Source organism: Suillus discolor (genome assembly GCF_016758755.1).
Source record: "Suillus discolor strain FC423 chromosome Unknown F5147scaffold_22, whole genome shotgun sequence".
Lineage (NCBI taxonomy): Eukaryota > Fungi > Basidiomycota > Agaricomycetes > Boletales > Suillaceae > Suillus > Suillus discolor.
In genome coordinates this window covers 220,035-235,444 of record NW_024541269.1, presented here as the reverse complement: position 1 = coordinate 235,444, position 15,410 = coordinate 220,035, and the positions used below count along the sequence as shown (strand labels likewise).

The window sequence follows — 15,410 nt, the reverse complement described above, 5'->3', positions numbered from 1 at the left end:
CCATCCTGAATCAGAGGACCCACTCTTCAGTACTGTGTCCATCGGACACACTTCACGCGCACGGCGCAGATCTTGAAAAGAACCTGTGACGCTTAACGTTTAACTTTTACGTGATGCCTACAAAGCGAAGCAAAAATAGCTTTATCTCAGTCTGCACATATCGTTTCTACAACTCCGTATAGTAAAGTAGAGAAAAGCGCGTAATCTCGGTCCAGACACCCGTTTCGTCCGAATATGGCCTAACAGCTTCCGCGCAGAGGATGCAGGCTCAGTAATTATTGGCTCCATTAACCTTGTCCTTGAGTTGTCCAATGAACTGTTGATAGCTCGGTAAAACATCAGCACGATCCTGAATGAGGCAGCTGAGGGCCCATAGCCGCAAAGGGGGCTCGCCGTCCTCCTTGACAACGTAGAGATGAGGATAGTAAACGCCTCTGCGCATCTCGCGGGTTTTCTGAATGATGGCGTTGACCCGCTGTGAGAAGTCGTTGTCAAGAACAGGAAGTGTCGTCTAATAGTAAGGGGTTTATTAGCAACATGGAGAAAGCAAGTCGCAAAACAACAAGATGCCCACCTTGCCGCCACGTAGCACTTCGTAATTCGGAAGGTTGAAAACGTCCATTACGAGTTGTGGTACAGCATCGCGACCTATCCACAAGAATATTGTCTGACCATCCTCAATCAGGTACAAACCATGTCTCTCCAGCCGTTCCGAAGTGAGGGGCAAAGGGGTTGGCAAAATCACACCTTGCTCACCCACCGTTCCAGCCTGAAAATAGTGTTAGTGAAATATTTAACTCGAATATACAAACTCAACCTACTTCAGGTGCCATATTGTGCAGTGAAAAGAATGTGGGATGAATGTACGGGATGAGGGTTTGAGAAGGCAGGGTGGTCAGCAGAGCCTGGGCATAGGCCCTGAGATCGGGAGGAATTTGCGCGCTTTGACGGATACCGACCTGTGTAGCAGAGCGAGTCAGGTCACTCGTGAACAAGCAATATGACGAACTCACATTCTTCAGTAGTCCAAGAACCAACACAGGCAGCATTCTCAGGTTCTCCGAGATCGCGAGTTGCGCATTCGCACCTGCACCTGCGGATGTCATGCTGCTCTTGTAACTGGATAAGATCTCCACCAGCCGCTGATGCACTGCATCACGGGCATCCTCTAGCTTGTGGGTAAGCGAGCGCTCTACAGCTTTGTTCGCTAGCAGGGTCGTGATTGCCACTTGGTCAGCAGACGCAAAAACCTCCGTAAGGCTGCTAGTTGTGGGCAACGCAAGTGTAATGACACGAATACGCCTTTCCCCGTGACACGTTGTGTGTAAAACTGCAGTCTGCATAACCACAAATGGTTGCGTAAGAGTGTCCTCGATCTGGATCTCAATGGCGTAAGACTGATCGGTGGGCACGGCGGGCATGGCCAGAAGGTCAGTAGAGCGGACGAAGAAGTTTCCGTGGAACGAAGCCATGCGCAAACCTTGATTGCATTGATGAGCATTGATAGCGGCAACGTAAAATGATCCCTTACCTTTCGAAGCACGGACGCGCATAACGGCTTCTAACATAATAGGCATCGCGAGAACCTCGCCAAACTCGTGCGCAAATTTAATGGCATCCTCGGACCGAGCAGCATTGAATGCAGGATAGAAGTAGGTTTGGCCAGAAGTATAGTGTGGGAGGCAAGCTGTTGAAATACATTAGGTGGGTTTGGAGTGAGGAGAACGATAGAGAGTCACGAACCGAGACTGGCAACGTCCTGGTATGCAGCGCTGAATAGGAACATGTCCACCGACACCTGAGCACGCGAGCACTCAATGGCGAATGTCTTGTAGAAGGGTGAAGCAGCTTGCAATAGACCTGATTCCTGTAAAGGATTCATCAGCTAAGATGTAATCGGCAATATGATCGGAAGCTTACTTTGGACGTGCCCAAAATTTTGAGATCTTCACGATTTTTGAGGGAACCAGCGCCAATATTTGGCAAAGAGGATGAAAGTACCATGATCTTGCCACCAATAGGAGCCTAGAAACAATTCAAAAACTGCAATGCCTTTCTCTTCAGCAACTGACCATCAGCTTAAAGCCAGCTTGCAATGCGGGGCCCATGGCACTTCCAACAGTATGATTATCCTGGAACATGTCATTGATTCTGCCAAGAAGCGACTCCAGCGACTGACGCGCTTCCGTCAAGTTTATGAGGAGGTCAGTAGGTTTCGGCAAGAAGACGTCGTCAACGTCCGAAACGACGAGCATCGTTGATTCCGTCGTCCCAGGCTACAACAACAAATTAGCACGAAACCTCAGAGGATCAGAAAGTACTAACTGGCATGGAGAAGAAATAAAGAGAAATGTCGTAAGCGATAATGGCAACTTTAGTGCGCTCGTCCTCGTTGGGTATGCGATCGAGGTTTTCAAGTATAGTACGTGTCGCCGTTGCCACCATACCTATAGGAAGATATCACAAAGCTGGTACTTCACCGACCGTGATGACTTACCCGACTGCACGGCGGTATGGCTCACGTCAATAAGAATCACATACACAGCCGGCTGTGGTGGGCGGACCATGTACTCTGTGGGCGCAACAAATTCGACAACAGAGTGGTTCAGTTCGTCTCTAGCCCATCGGTCTCCAGGCTGGTTCCGTATCTGGTCCCAGTCAAAGAGCTGAGGAACCTCGTTCGACATGCTGCACATACAACACCGCCAACTATGATTGTTAATAGGTAAGCATACCAATTAGTCTCCAATGTATATCAAACTCACCGATTGCCGTTGTCGATAAATTGAACATAAGGATTTATATACGTCCTGCACCGTCTGCATCGCGCAATCACCGTGTCAGTCACAACAGGCACCGGTGGCTCGCCCTCCTTCAGTGTTCGGTAGGGGGTAATCACCAAACCTAACGGAATCTTGGACTTGTTCAGCATCGAAGATGTGGTCGGAATGGCATTGACGGTGCACCGCTGGTATGATGGATCCGCATTCGCATACGGCGATGTAGTGATGCACGCGTTCGCAGGCAACCTAATCTCGGGAGGAGGGCGAACCAGCTCACGAGGGTCTGGTGGCGACGTAAGTAGATTGGTAGTGGTAAGATTTAGCGGTTTCTGCCCCATCCCCATCTGCCCGAATTGATCCGTGAGATGGTGGATTGGCGCATTAGGTGGATGATACGTTGGTTCCTGACCAAACCCAGGGGCATTGATGTACTGGGGCTCCTGTTGGGGTGCGTAGTACGATGCTTGCGGGACTTGCTGCTGACCTGCGAAACCCCCCTCTGCCGCGAGTCCTGGAGTGAAGAGCTGAGTAGTAGCTGCAGGTTGCTGCTGCTGTGGTACACCAAGTGCGCCATACTGGTCTCCAAGGGCATCGCCCGCGCCGTAGTACGCTTGGGTCTGCCCGGCTGCGTATTGGCGACGCCTACCGTGATGAGTTGTGGATGGGGGAGGTGACACTGACGGTGCATGGTCTATCGGTTGAGCTGGGGGTGTCGGTATTTCCCATTGGCTGCGTCCAGTCGATGCCTCTGCAAGGAAAGATATTGGTCAATCCCAATGTTCATGCAGGTCACGCACGGATAAAAAGATATCTCTGGCTAGCAGGATCCCTACAAGTTTTTCGTCAATAAAAGTGCAGAAAATCAGAGCTGACGAATCTGGTACCATTCCGCTGTCCAACCAGGGGGAAGCTGCTGAGAAGGAGAAGCCATGGACGTGAAATTCGATCGACTTGAGAATTGTAAGTCGCAGCAAGTGTTGGAAGGGATTTCGTCACAACAGGACACGTAGCCAACACGGACAAACAACTTTCTGGCTTGTAGAAGAAAGTCTCCGACAAACAAATTTATAAGTCAGTCAAGACATGCTGTAATTTAAACTACGAATAAGTGCTTGACACGATTTGCTTGCGTGGTACTATCATGGAGCTTTGACAGATCTTTTCTTGTCTAGCCTGCTTAACAGTACTCCCGTACATTGCTCAAGTGCGTTCGTTTCCTCTACCTTGGCATCTGCGCAGCCAGCCCATCTAACCTTGAGGTTGTCATCCACAAGGTAAACGTACCCGATGTGTTTGTTTACCATACCAAGGTGCTCGCGCACGAACTCCATGTTTTGACTCGACACCAAGTATGTCGAATGTAGTTCTTGGGGGACCGACTTCGCTATTGATGAAAGAAATAGCGATACGAGAAAGGACTTTAGAAGGTTTTCTTGCAAGTTTATCTGCACATATTGGTAGAGGGGGTTCGAGAGATACCTCTCATTTGTTGGTGTCGTGAAACCATTCACGTGTATCTAAGTATACTCAGCGCTGAAAAAAGTTAAGGAGATATGAACGTACCTCTGACATCCTCGTGGACAACATAGATATAACGGAGATACGACCTTCACACATGCTGGAGGTATGTTTCTTAGATTTTGTATCCAAGCTTGACCCGACAATGTTGGGGAAATAAAGTGCTTTCTGGGTACATTGTCAGTCTCCTTGCCATCGTGAAAAATAATGGAACATACGTCCTCACGGATCATTACATTAGGTGCTATCCACGTCTTACCACCGTGCCTCCTCGTTGCATTGAGGTCAGTAAAATAGCCCTTGGTGGCTTCTTTCACCCTTGCAAGCAGTCAAAACAACTCCAAATCAAACCAATTGTAAACAACTCACAGATGTTCTCTTTGCGCCAGGCGCGTCTCTTGATTCATCAACTCCTCCCTTGTGTCCGCCCATGTTTTCAGGACAGGCGAAGGTTTCTCCTTCACACCGAGCGGCCGCTGCAGGAACGGTAAGACCGTCAACTCATCGGGAGTTGCCTTCGCTGAGGGCCTCTTTTCTGCAGATCCATCAGTTCCAGAGGTCAAATTCCTTGTACACCTTAGATGTTGAATAAATGTGCGTAAGGTAGTTGTTTCTTGCCACCGTGCATGGGCAAGTGCGCGGACAAGCATTTGGTGAAAAGTAAAAATTCTTAATTAGGAAGTAAGGATTCCATATCACGTGAAGATATATAAACGGGAAGTCGCGTCTCCGAGTCCGTTTGTTGATTATCATCCCTTTATCACAAACCACCACCAATCTAATAGTCGCCCGACTCAACTAGTGCTATCAATGGTATGTCCTTCTTTTGTATCAATTGGAGCACAGTTTAATATGTGTCACTTTGCAGTCTGGCAAGGGTCAGTGGACTTGGGAATTTTGGTCGGCTCAAGTTTAACAGGGTGGTGTACGATACAGGAAAGGCTGGCAAATCTTCTGGCGGAAAAGCTGGTAGCGAAGGAAAGTCTCAGTCGCGTTCTGCGAAGGCTGGCCTTCAGTTTCCTGTTGGCCGTGTCCATCGTCTTTTGAAGAAAGGCAACTATGCCCAACGTGTTGGTGCAGGAGCTCCAGGTAAGTCGAGTATCTCTCAGATAAGCCTGCCTGGTCTTACACCGAATATCTCCAGTCTACCTTGCTGCGGTTCTTGAGTACCTTGCTGCTGAGATTCTCGAGCTTGCAGGCAATGCCGCCCGTGATAACAAGGTTGGTGGACCTTCTGTCTCTTGAAGGCCATAGGCTGATGATCACCACAGAAACAACGTATTGTGCCCCGTCATCTTCAGTTGGCTATCCGAAACGATGAAGAGTGAGTTGTTTTCTCATCTCAAAGGTTCGGTAACTCTGATGTTGCTTAGATTGAACAAGCTCCTGGGTGACGTAGTTATCTCACAAGGAGGAGTGGTTCCCTTCATCAACCCTGAATTGCTTCCTAGCAAAGCAAGGTATGCTCCGTGTTGCATGTCTGTTTATTCAGACCTGACGTCATTTACAGCAAAGGCAAGAAGGAGGGTGCAAGCCAGGAGGCGTAAATTTTTGTGCATCTTACCTTTATACACTTTTTTATTACATTCGATCTTCTTGTGTATCATATATCCGGTCGTGTTTCAGATGTAATCTTTGGTACTTACATAGCGAATACAATCGTGACTGGTCTGGCCATCCATTGACGTCAGACGATGTGTGTTTGTACTTGTTGGATTTACAAGGTAGTACTACTTATCTCCACTGGTTCGACAGGACGGCTCAGATTTCAACGTTCAACACAGGCTTGAGCTGAAACAATGGCTCGGCCTTACGCTCTCAGTCGGCGGGAAATTACACTCGTTCTTTTCTCTATCATGATTTTTTTGGTCTTCTACAACTTCGAAGCGACTTCTGACTTCTTTACAAATTCTAATCTTCCTGGCATATCCTCAAATCCCACCGTTGATGGTGGTCTTGACATGGACATATATGGGGACTGGGTATCCGACGACAGACGCATATCGAGCGTTCATAAGCAGCAAGAAAAGGAATATGCCTCGGAAGGAGATATATGGCTAAAGAGCGAACGTGTATCTGAGGCACAGAAACAAGTCATCTTCGGAAACATCGGTGTTAATGATGGCTTCATGCACTGGGGCAAAGACATGCCTGAAACTCGAATAGTGAAACACGTCGCTGGTAGGTGTGCTGCAATTGCTTATGGACGTGTTACTAATGATATTACCTATCGCAACCCCTGTAGGGTTCTCAATCATGGACAATGTAATAATGTGCAATGGCACAATGTTTATTGTGACGGATTCTCCTTCAAGCTTCCCTTCGTTGGGTTCCATTGCATCATCTGCTGGCAACTCGCATGAGGCTCCGCTTCCAGGAGAATGGGTCATGTTATCGATTGAACAAGCCAGAGACATACTTGGCTCATATGGTGGATTGTGAGTGTCGCACGTGCACTATTCTAACCGCTCTTAACGTGGTCCAGGATTCAAGGCACGAGTTGGCTATCTTATGACGCTATTCCGAGTTTGTCAACACTTGCATTTTCATGAGTCGTGTCCTTATATAACATTTCTAGGCAACTACACACTTTTCTCGCTCTGGAAGACCCACAGTTCTTTGAACACGTCAACGTCTCCGGACCCTTTCCGTCCGCCACGACGACTGTTTTTCCCGAACATTCCTACTTACATAGGAATACAACCCGACCTCAACGGTCCCATCATTAGACGTCAACGTTCAGACAGTGGTTTTCATCCATATCTTCCCAAGGCCGCTTTTCCATTGCTCGGGTTGATGTATCAAGAAGACTGGGAAGATTATGCGCTTATGGAAATGCCTTTTGTTTTTGAGAGGGTGGTCGTTGCTGATTTTGGTGCAGCTGCACGTTCAACAAACGATGTGCCTCCATTCGCTCTCCCGCTTGTTGGCCTGGGTGCGTCAAAGGAATGGTGGGAGCCAATCAGACAGAATCTCGCCAAGTTCTTGCATGTAAACTACCATACACAAAACCTCAACAGCGGACAGGAAAAAACGATAGTCACTTACATATCTCGACAAGATGCCATAAACGGGTCAAGGCTGAGGAGTGCCGACCACAATGCGCTGGTCAACGCTCTTGAAACGTTGCACGAAAGCAACGACTTCGAGATCAACATAGTCTCTTCAGAGGGACACTGGGCGGAAAGATTGACAGCCGTCGCCCAGTCTAATGTAAGCCCGCTTCACTTGTAAAGGTATTGCGCTGCAACTAACTTGCATGAAGGTCATTCTGGGTGTTTACGGAGATAGCCTCGCTGACAGCGTGTTTATGAGACCATCTGGACGCTCAGCTCTCATGGAATTTTTTCCCGTTGACGTCTTCACTCGCGACGCAGAAACAGCGGTCCGTTCTTTAGGCATTCACTACATCGCCTGGTGGAATGATCGGTACGCTCTGCCTTTATTTCTCTTTAATGCCTCATTTCACACATCCATAGGCGGTTCGAAACTGACAGTCTTCCACCTGTTGCTCCAGGGAGCGACCCTGCTCAAGAAGTTCAGATCGACCCTGCTGCAGTTGTGCATGCCATCCTGGAAGTGGTCACTCGCACGTAGATATATCCGCGGTCGAACATGTTATCATCTGCTATCATCATCATTGTCGAGTGCATCACTGTGACTTCTAGACAAGCTGGAAATGCTTCTGGTAATTGTCTACTCGTTCGCCTACATAATTGCTCTTCACTTGCTTAAGAAGGCAGGTGGAGCTAGAATCCTTTTTGGCTTTTCACGAACAACCTACCAGCAGTATATGTCTGCACTGTAATTTATTTACTCCCAAGGAACGCAAAGTAGTATAACTCTTAGCTTGGACTCTTCAACTGCATAATCACCTCCATCGTATATTGAGAATGTGATGTGTGTACTTGTATTTTACGAGGGATCAGGCCTTCAGAGACTCTGCAGTCAAGGATGTAGTGCCAGGACGTTCAGCATTGGTAGAAAGCCTTCTATATAAGTACATGTTTTCACTTCCGACTGGCAATACTCATCGGCTACCAGTGGATTAGAGTCTAGCTTGGTGAAGGTTGAGAATGTTCTAATACCTCCGGCTCCTCGACTATATTCGTGGTGTAGTTCACAACCTCCCTTACATCAGGCACGCTGAAGGGTGCAGTATCAGGTTCATAGCGAGTCTCTGCAGTAGACCGGAATATAAACTGGATCTCTCGAATCTGCTGCAACGAGCCAACGCCTGGCGAACCGCCTGGGCTGATGTGTAGATCTGATGGTGGAAGCACGGAAATGCCGGCGTGCTGTTGTAGAGGTGGATCCACGGAAGCGGTGGGTTGGGATGGAGTTGGGGGGATAGAAGAGTTGGGGTGGTGTTCATAATCATCTGGGCTGGATAGTTCGGGAAGTGGATTTGTTGGATGGGAGGCGTTGCACCCTGGGACATCTGCCTCGGCATTTGTTTGAGAGTGGCATGCAAGGATGTTCGGTGGAGCGAGAACGTCCCTTCCAGTCTCTGATGAAGGATCTTGGACAATGAGAGCTTTTCTCATCCCGATAAACACCATGACTTGCTTCCCAGCGTCAGCCAGATGAATTGATATTTTCAGGCCGATTCTTGCGAGTAGCAGTATTGGCAGTCGCCACCAGCGATCTCCTCCGTACTTGGCTCTCATGATGCCATACAAGATCATTACAAATGCGAGAATTATCACAGAACCAACGACGGCTCTGGTAGTTTGATCTCCAGGATTCCACCAATGGACGGAGAATGCCGCAAAGAAGAAGATCATGCTAACATAGTTGAGTAAGGGCATCCATCTAGTATATCAGGATGGAGACTCACCCCCACATGAGCAACGTTTTCGGGAGGCTGTAAATTATGGCCAGCCTTTCAAGTCTGCGTTCCTTCTCGCCGAGTTGTGATAGGAAAACTTCCTGAATTATTTGCCATGAGAATCATCGCGATCATTATTTGTAGTTACTGACCGTTTGGAGGACTGTACCCAATTGGCCCATGGTTCGATTATGCGAAACAAGTAACAAGCCAAGAATCATACTTCCCAAGCTTGACACAAGAGACATGTAGCTTGCCACCTGGACAGGAGATCTACCGCCCGTATCAACGCTATTGATAGCGAGAAACCCAACATTGGCATTGAGTAAGACAGTGGCCTGGTTCAATATCAGTTGCACGCACGACACGACAATGAACAGGTAGATTTACCAGAAGAGTGGAGTCCTGAAGCTGTCCATTCAGGTTTAAATTGAATGTATTCCACCGCTCTGAGGAAGGCGTGTTGTCAACAAATATCGTGTGCAGTTCTCGAACTAGAGCCATAGGGTCCAAAAACAAAAAAGGTGCCACCATGACTATCAACAACGACGGTGCGTATGGATGGACTGTTTGTTCAAAGGCCAATCTCACACAGTTCTCCCCATGAGAGTTAATGAAGTGATTGCGACCTTAAAAATCTCTATAAATGACAGCTAGCAAGACCAATGAGAGAGCACTGACTGAATGCATACATGATTCGGCCTTAAAAATAGTCAACATCAAGATGAGATCGAGCTTAATGCTACATCACCAATAACAATGGCAGCGTGACATTGTTGCATGCTTTGATCCGCAGGAGGATGGACTTGGGGGAAATAGTATAAGCACACGATATTCCACGATAATGTATCAACGTAACGCACCCTTGATCTTATCTATGAGAGATATGTAGTCTCTAGTTTCGATAACATCGAATGGCGCAGTAGAGTGGCGGGAGGTTAGGTGGTCTGTTGATTGCATCCTGATAATTAAATCACGTTTACCAAGGTGCAAGAAAGTACTAACCACATTCGGCATATATCAACATATATTTCACCTCATCAACAAGCTTTTGTGTAATTGGGCACAGGCAAGGGAAGTAATCGCAATGTTTCCTACGGAGTATGTCAGTTTACTTGCACGAATCCAGAACCAGCAGAACACACCAATATTGCGCTTGGATGGCAAGCCCTGAATACAAAAACCAGGACGAATCGTCAAATACAGATACACGAAAAACCATTGACTGCGCACGTATGTGTGAAAGATTCTCGACGCCGTTACATTCGGAGAGAATATCCTCGGTACTGTACTCATCCAACCAGAAGAGGCATCTATCACGGTGGTTGGCGAAATAATAGCAACAAACCACTTTGTCGGCATCGGTGGAAACCTTCGGCTCGATCACAAGGTCCACCTGCGCCATGTCCAGCTCAAGGTGCTCACTTTCATCACGGAGTGAACGTAGCAAGTAATCCATGAAGTGTCTTATGTCACTGTATATTGTTTCGTCGCAAATATTCATCTGTGTGAATGTTCGCTGTTGGTTGTAGCTGTGACTCAGATCATCAGCGTCTAATAACACATGAACTTCACACACTCTTTCAACGTTCACAAAGTAGCGAGAACCTTGCGGATGCACGAGTGTAGTCCATCCTGGAGGTACAGCAATGCTTAAAATATTTCAGGTAATGCAATAAATGATGGCAACATAGCTTACTCGTGCATGGGAAATTTCACTGTCATAGCAGGAACAGTGATTTGGGACGGTAAAGAACTCCTTTTAACAACTTCAGCCCTGCAGTACAATTAATGTAGGAGATTATCGCTACTGACCTTGGTGTATACCTTTCACATCGCCCAACTTCCTCTGCAACCAAGAGGCCTATCGGCGGGCCGTCATCTGAGCCTACTTGCTCTGGACCCAATTGCTCGTCGCTATGGGGCGAAGCAATATCATGACCGCCTGTAACTGGATCAGATACTGGCCTTGCCTGGCTAGACAAATCCAGCGGAATTGCAACAGGGCCCGTAGATCTACGGCGGATATCTGCGACAGAATTGTAGATCGTGACTCGGCGAGCACGAACGCGTTTGGTATAAGTTGCGTATCTCGTCGGACTCTCTCCCATACCCAGATTCAGACTTGACCTAGAGTTATGACTGTTCGTCCCAACGGCACCTGGATATCCTATCGTTGCCTCCGGCAAAGACATCGACGTATTGTCTCGTACTATATGTCGCAGTGAGGGTCGAGGACTTGTTTCGTAAGGGAAATCTGAAGGAGACCGAGATTCTCTTGCAACTTCCTGTATTTCACCAGCAGGCAAAAGACTGGAACAAGTGTATGGATCCTCTTTTTGGATGTCCATTTCGAGGAGTTGCGGAAGAGTTCCCCGGGGAAGATGAGGTTGGGTGGTCGACCTCCTAACTCTGGGCTTTGAACGGCACGTAGCAAATCGACGGAGTAAAGATAACAAAACAGATAATGAACTCGTATAACGGCGAGAAAGCCGTAAAAGCCATTTCTGAAATGTTCTGAGAATGTAGGCGAGGAATTGGGGTGTCACCATGATGGTCAGTAGCAACGCTCAAAGTTGGGACGCCATCATCATACATGCGGCATTGCACACGCACACGGCGCCCGTACACATTCTTGGGTACAAAGCGCTAACTTGCATAGCCGGCGCATCCGACTTCAGCCCATTTCAAGGGCACATAGCGCCGTGACTGCCGAGAGACGCCCAGGTTGTTTTGAAGACTGTTTGTGGTCTACTCAATCAGCGAGCTGAGTCTCCGCTTGAGCCTACTCCTCGCTAAGATTTGACGCGGCAGGCGAGACTAGGTGGCGGTACCATGAGTCGGGCTTGAGATGTCGATGATGGAAGGAACACTGGGTGACTGACAGGCTTGCCAGTGGATAAGCATGGCGTTCGAAGCAGGGCCAACCGGATATATTACCAAGGCTCAGATCATTACAAGATCATTACGACATCGCGTCTTTGCTCAAAAACTGAGACTAAGTTCGGGGAGGAGGAGCATACCACATCTACTACGTGCTGCGGAAACGAGTTTCATACTGTCAGTTGCTGTTCTCTTGTCCAGCACTGTACAAACTCAGGCTGGTGACAAATCATCGGTACGCTTCTTGGAAATTGACACAGTTCTTGGATAATGCGAAGTCATATAATACTAGCCTCATCATCGCCTCCGAGTACCAGAGTACACCTCCCTTCGTGAACTTCATATCAATCACATCACCAAGTTCAATAACCCTCCAAAAAAATTCTGATGCATAATATTAATATGTAGTCGAAACTGGTGATTCTATGCAAATACATGATGTCTACATGATATAATATTACAGACTTGATTTCCTCGCTTTATTTAATCATCGAACCCTATTGAATACCCGTCTTACCGATGACAAAAAAATGAAAATACTCTAATTCCCTGATTTAAGCTCGCGCTCCTCGCTTTCCCTGCGCCATGATGCACCCTTGTGTAGCACCAGTAAAACGAGCAACTCCATCCCAACCAAGACGCCAGCCCATGCAGTATACAACCCCCCATCTCCTAAAGCATCCTGCGCAGAGAGCGGGCTAACATCAGAATTTGTGAATTACAACGGGTATTAAGAAAACTTACTTGGAGCGGTACAGCAACCAAAACCGAAACAAAGGCTATGGATCCTCGGAATGAGCTGTTGGTCGCCACCGCTGGACACGAGCGACCAGGGTTGGCATCAACGAGGTATGCTAATGTGCTGGTATACATCCATCTGGAAAAATATGTCAGCGCAACTGCGAGTGTGAATAATTGGTCTACCGACATGGAGGAGAATCCGATAAGTACGAGCAAGATGCAAATGACGGCGACATTGACATGCTTTTCGCATACCCAAGCATAACCGACGACAAATGGAGGTAGCCACAGCATCGCCAGTTTCGAGCTCTCTAAGCGCATCTTCGAAAGACATCAATGAACAGTTCTAGTGCGGGAGTATAAAAAATATTTACTTCTGCTTCCCACTTTCCTCCATTCGCTTCCGTCATCTTCGCAAGCACGCGATCGGACCAACGCCCACTAAGCACGCTCCCAAAGATACTTCCTTCATAGGAAATTAGCCATCTGGTCACAATCCACGGTGTGGGAATTGCCTCACCTATGCCCAGGCAAAGCAAAACCAAGCCAATGGGAAATGCTTTATAACCATATGTATTGGCGAGAGTGCGAGAGCACGTGTATGAAAGACAATAGGTAAATCCAAAGACGAGCCCTTATCCCGAAGTAAAGTCAGTAACAGCGTTTACAGGAGATCAACAGTTCACTCACCATTAGCGATAAGAATGACAACATTGTTCTTTCGTGACAAGATTCGAAAGTATGGTGGAAATGGGTTGATGTCCCTTATCGATAGTTTGACATCGTCTAGCCCTGGCGTAGAGGTTATCACTGAGGTACTGTCTGTAACACTTGGCGTTTGAAGCTGTTTCTCGATGTCCTGGGTTTGTGTTTGGTCCTTGCCGGATTCGTGCCCGTCGATGATAGATCCGTTTGGACTCTGAATGAGTTCTTTGGAGGTAACAAGTCGTTGTAAGGCAGAGCAATAGGTGAGGCTCCGTTCACGTCGGTATGTGTCCTTGAACAGGATGAGAAAGGACAAGAAGATGACGACTTCACAGATCAGCAGGAAGTAGAAACTTGCGCGCCAACCGAAGGCTTGTGACAATGAACCACCGAGTATAGGGCCGATTGCAGGTCCTAAGAGAGGCGCAGCAAAGAACACGCCCATCATGGTCCCTCGTTCATGAGTGTCATATATGTCAGCCAGGGTCGCAGCTGAAATAGCCATGACAGCGCATGATCTGCAGAAGAGGGTGTCAATCAATGACTACGCCTTTTGCTTGAATGCTCACCCCGCTGCCTGAACTGCTCGCATGCCGATCATCACATCGATGGTTTGGCAAAGCGCCAATGCAGCACTTCCTACCATGAATAAAGCCGAAGCCATCAGATAGACAGGCTGTGGTAAACAAAAATCGTATTCATTAAGCAGATTAAGGGGATGTGCCTATCATAGACCAACCTTACGACCTTTGATCTCACTTGCAGCGCTCCATATTAGAGGAAAGTTCCCCTGTATGATCAGGAACGCCGCCAATGTCCAGCTAATCTGGCTGCTTGTCGCATTTAGATTTGCTTCTATCAATGAATTCGAAGCTGCAAAAAAATATCAATATCAAACCATTCATCATGAAAAGACATGCGACAAACGATTCTGAATGTTAGAAGCTGATGCAGACACCATTGTAGCCAGTGACACGATGCACAAAGTTGTGGTCTACAGATTGTACAGCTTCAGGATAGTCACAAAGTGCATGGTAAGATACACGTACCTTTCTAGCATAACTCCACTGACGAGGGTCGTCACTCACTGCGACATGTTCTATGTCGGTTGAACTTGTTGTGCCTACGGACGACTCGACATCAGCGTCTTGGCGCAACGTTGTGGGTTCCGGCACGGAAGGTGCCTCGGCAACAGTTGGACTAGCCATGAGTCAAAGATCGAAAGGACGCGGCGGGGAGTTGTGGACTCTGACCCAAGATGCATGGCTTCTTATACAGTCACTTACTGTGACAAGGTGAGTTCAAGCTCTCCGAAGGATATTGCAATACCGGGACGGGCCGAGTACGTGTATGTACTTTTTCGTGACTGCAATGACGATAATATCCCCGGCTATTAACGGTCACATATGGCAGAGATCATTCCGGATGAAGTTGCTCCCTGTTCCGAATGGTGGAAATTAATTCCTTCTGCCGTACGTGAGTCTCATGAATCGATCTATTCTGTTCCATTGGAAGTTCGAGCTTTTAGGTTTCAAGTTGAGTCAGTCAACACAATAAACCTTGTCGGGCGACCCCATACTGGTATGGTGCCCATGGGTCAGGTTAAGTATTCGGATGAATTAACCCTATCTAAACCTATGAGTTTTATTAATATCAATGCTCTTGACCTCGCGCATACTAGCAGTATAGCTTGCAGTGGCGACCAAAATTAGCTGGCTCCGGCAGATCAAGTTGTCAATCACATATTACATAATAAACATACAGCATTTGGGGAAAAGAGAAAGGGTATGCCATAAACAATAATCTGTGACTTGGGGATTATACTGAAGATGCAACCGAGCACGTACCCTCAGGCTGTGCCATATCTTTCTACACGTTTTTCTTCCTTGATATGATCGAGCTCCTCGGTGCGGTGCGGATATAATTTCATCATTATTAAGAGGATTCGG

The 15,410-nt window shown here is 47.5% G+C and overlaps 6 protein-coding genes across 6 annotated transcripts; 2 read left to right on the top strand and 4 right to left on the bottom strand.

The window, feature by feature from the left end:
* Window positions 1–63: 63 nt before the first annotated feature.
* On the bottom strand, window positions 64–3,808 carry F5147DRAFT_690728 (Sec23/Sec24 trunk domain-containing protein). The gene is made up of 13 exons (XM_041437090.1): window positions 3,668–3,808; window positions 3,581–3,612; window positions 2,766–3,531; window positions 2,498–2,709; window positions 2,326–2,447; window positions 2,073–2,276; window positions 1,921–2,025; window positions 1,744–1,867; window positions 1,532–1,687; window positions 1,014–1,480; window positions 822–959; window positions 575–769; window positions 64–511 (listed from the first exon to the last, which is right to left on the bottom strand). Exons 1-13 carry the CDS (start codon window positions 3,712–3,714, stop codon window positions 269–271), a joined length of 2,811 nt encoding a protein of 936 aa, XP_041293757.1. The 5' UTR covers window positions 3,715–3,808; the 3' UTR covers window positions 64–268.
* A 9-nt stretch (window positions 3,809–3,817) lies between these two features.
* On the bottom strand, window positions 3,818–4,965 carry F5147DRAFT_611448 (ATPase assembly factor ATP10). Its single transcript, XM_041432436.1, has 4 exons — window positions 4,671–4,965; window positions 4,520–4,619; window positions 4,347–4,469; window positions 3,818–4,300 (listed from the first exon to the last, which is right to left on the bottom strand). The coding sequence occupies exons 1-4, from the start codon at window positions 4,949–4,951 to the stop codon at window positions 3,923–3,925; spliced, it is 882 nt and encodes a 293-aa protein (XP_041293756.1). The 5' UTR covers window positions 4,952–4,965; the 3' UTR covers window positions 3,818–3,922.
* A 24-nt stretch (window positions 4,966–4,989) lies between these two features.
* On the top strand, window positions 4,990–5,982 carry F5147DRAFT_690724 (histone-fold-containing protein). The gene is made up of 7 exons (XM_041437089.1): window positions 4,990–5,114; window positions 5,170–5,179; window positions 5,238–5,390; window positions 5,446–5,522; window positions 5,573–5,625; window positions 5,675–5,761; window positions 5,812–5,982. Exons 1-7 carry the CDS (start codon window positions 5,112–5,114, stop codon window positions 5,846–5,848), a joined length of 420 nt encoding a protein of 139 aa, XP_041293755.1. The 5' UTR covers window positions 4,990–5,111; the 3' UTR covers window positions 5,849–5,982.
* Window positions 5,983–6,024: 42 nt separating this feature from the next.
* Window positions 6,025–7,898, top strand: F5147DRAFT_634711 (uncharacterized protein; the record flags this gene model as incomplete). Its single annotated transcript, XM_041432867.1, has 6 exons — window positions 6,025–6,482; window positions 6,547–6,739; window positions 6,787–6,827; window positions 6,880–7,514; window positions 7,567–7,730; window positions 7,781–7,898. Exons 1-6 carry the CDS (start codon window positions 6,101–6,103, stop codon window positions 7,896–7,898), a joined length of 1,533 nt encoding a protein of 510 aa, XP_041293754.1. The 5' UTR covers window positions 6,025–6,100.
* Window positions 7,899–8,159: 261 nt separating this feature from the next.
* Window positions 8,160–11,800, bottom strand: F5147DRAFT_140758 (uncharacterized protein). The gene is made up of 13 exons (XM_041428238.1): window positions 10,948–11,800; window positions 10,832–10,891; window positions 10,712–10,784; window positions 10,366–10,651; window positions 10,278–10,302; window positions 10,138–10,226; window positions 9,996–10,079; window positions 9,884–9,937; window positions 9,814–9,834; window positions 9,523–9,761; window positions 9,285–9,470; window positions 9,142–9,233; window positions 8,160–9,089 (listed from the first exon to the last, which is right to left on the bottom strand). Exons 1-13 carry the CDS (start codon window positions 11,682–11,684, stop codon window positions 8,357–8,359), a joined length of 2,679 nt encoding a protein of 892 aa, XP_041293753.1. The 5' UTR covers window positions 11,685–11,800; the 3' UTR covers window positions 8,160–8,356.
* Window positions 11,801–12,488: 688 nt separating this feature from the next.
* F5147DRAFT_140742 (vacuolar DHA amino acid exporter) lies at window positions 12,489–14,817 on the bottom strand. Its single transcript, XM_041428237.1, has 10 exons — window positions 14,511–14,817; window positions 14,389–14,455; window positions 14,201–14,334; window positions 14,031–14,137; window positions 13,447–13,979; window positions 13,277–13,390; window positions 13,131–13,222; window positions 12,944–13,077; window positions 12,760–12,892; window positions 12,489–12,697 (listed from the first exon to the last, which is right to left on the bottom strand). Exons 1-10 carry the CDS (start codon window positions 14,667–14,669, stop codon window positions 12,557–12,559), a joined length of 1,614 nt encoding a protein of 537 aa, XP_041293752.1. The 5' UTR covers window positions 14,670–14,817; the 3' UTR covers window positions 12,489–12,556.
* Between the last annotated feature and the right edge of the window lie 593 nt (window positions 14,818–15,410).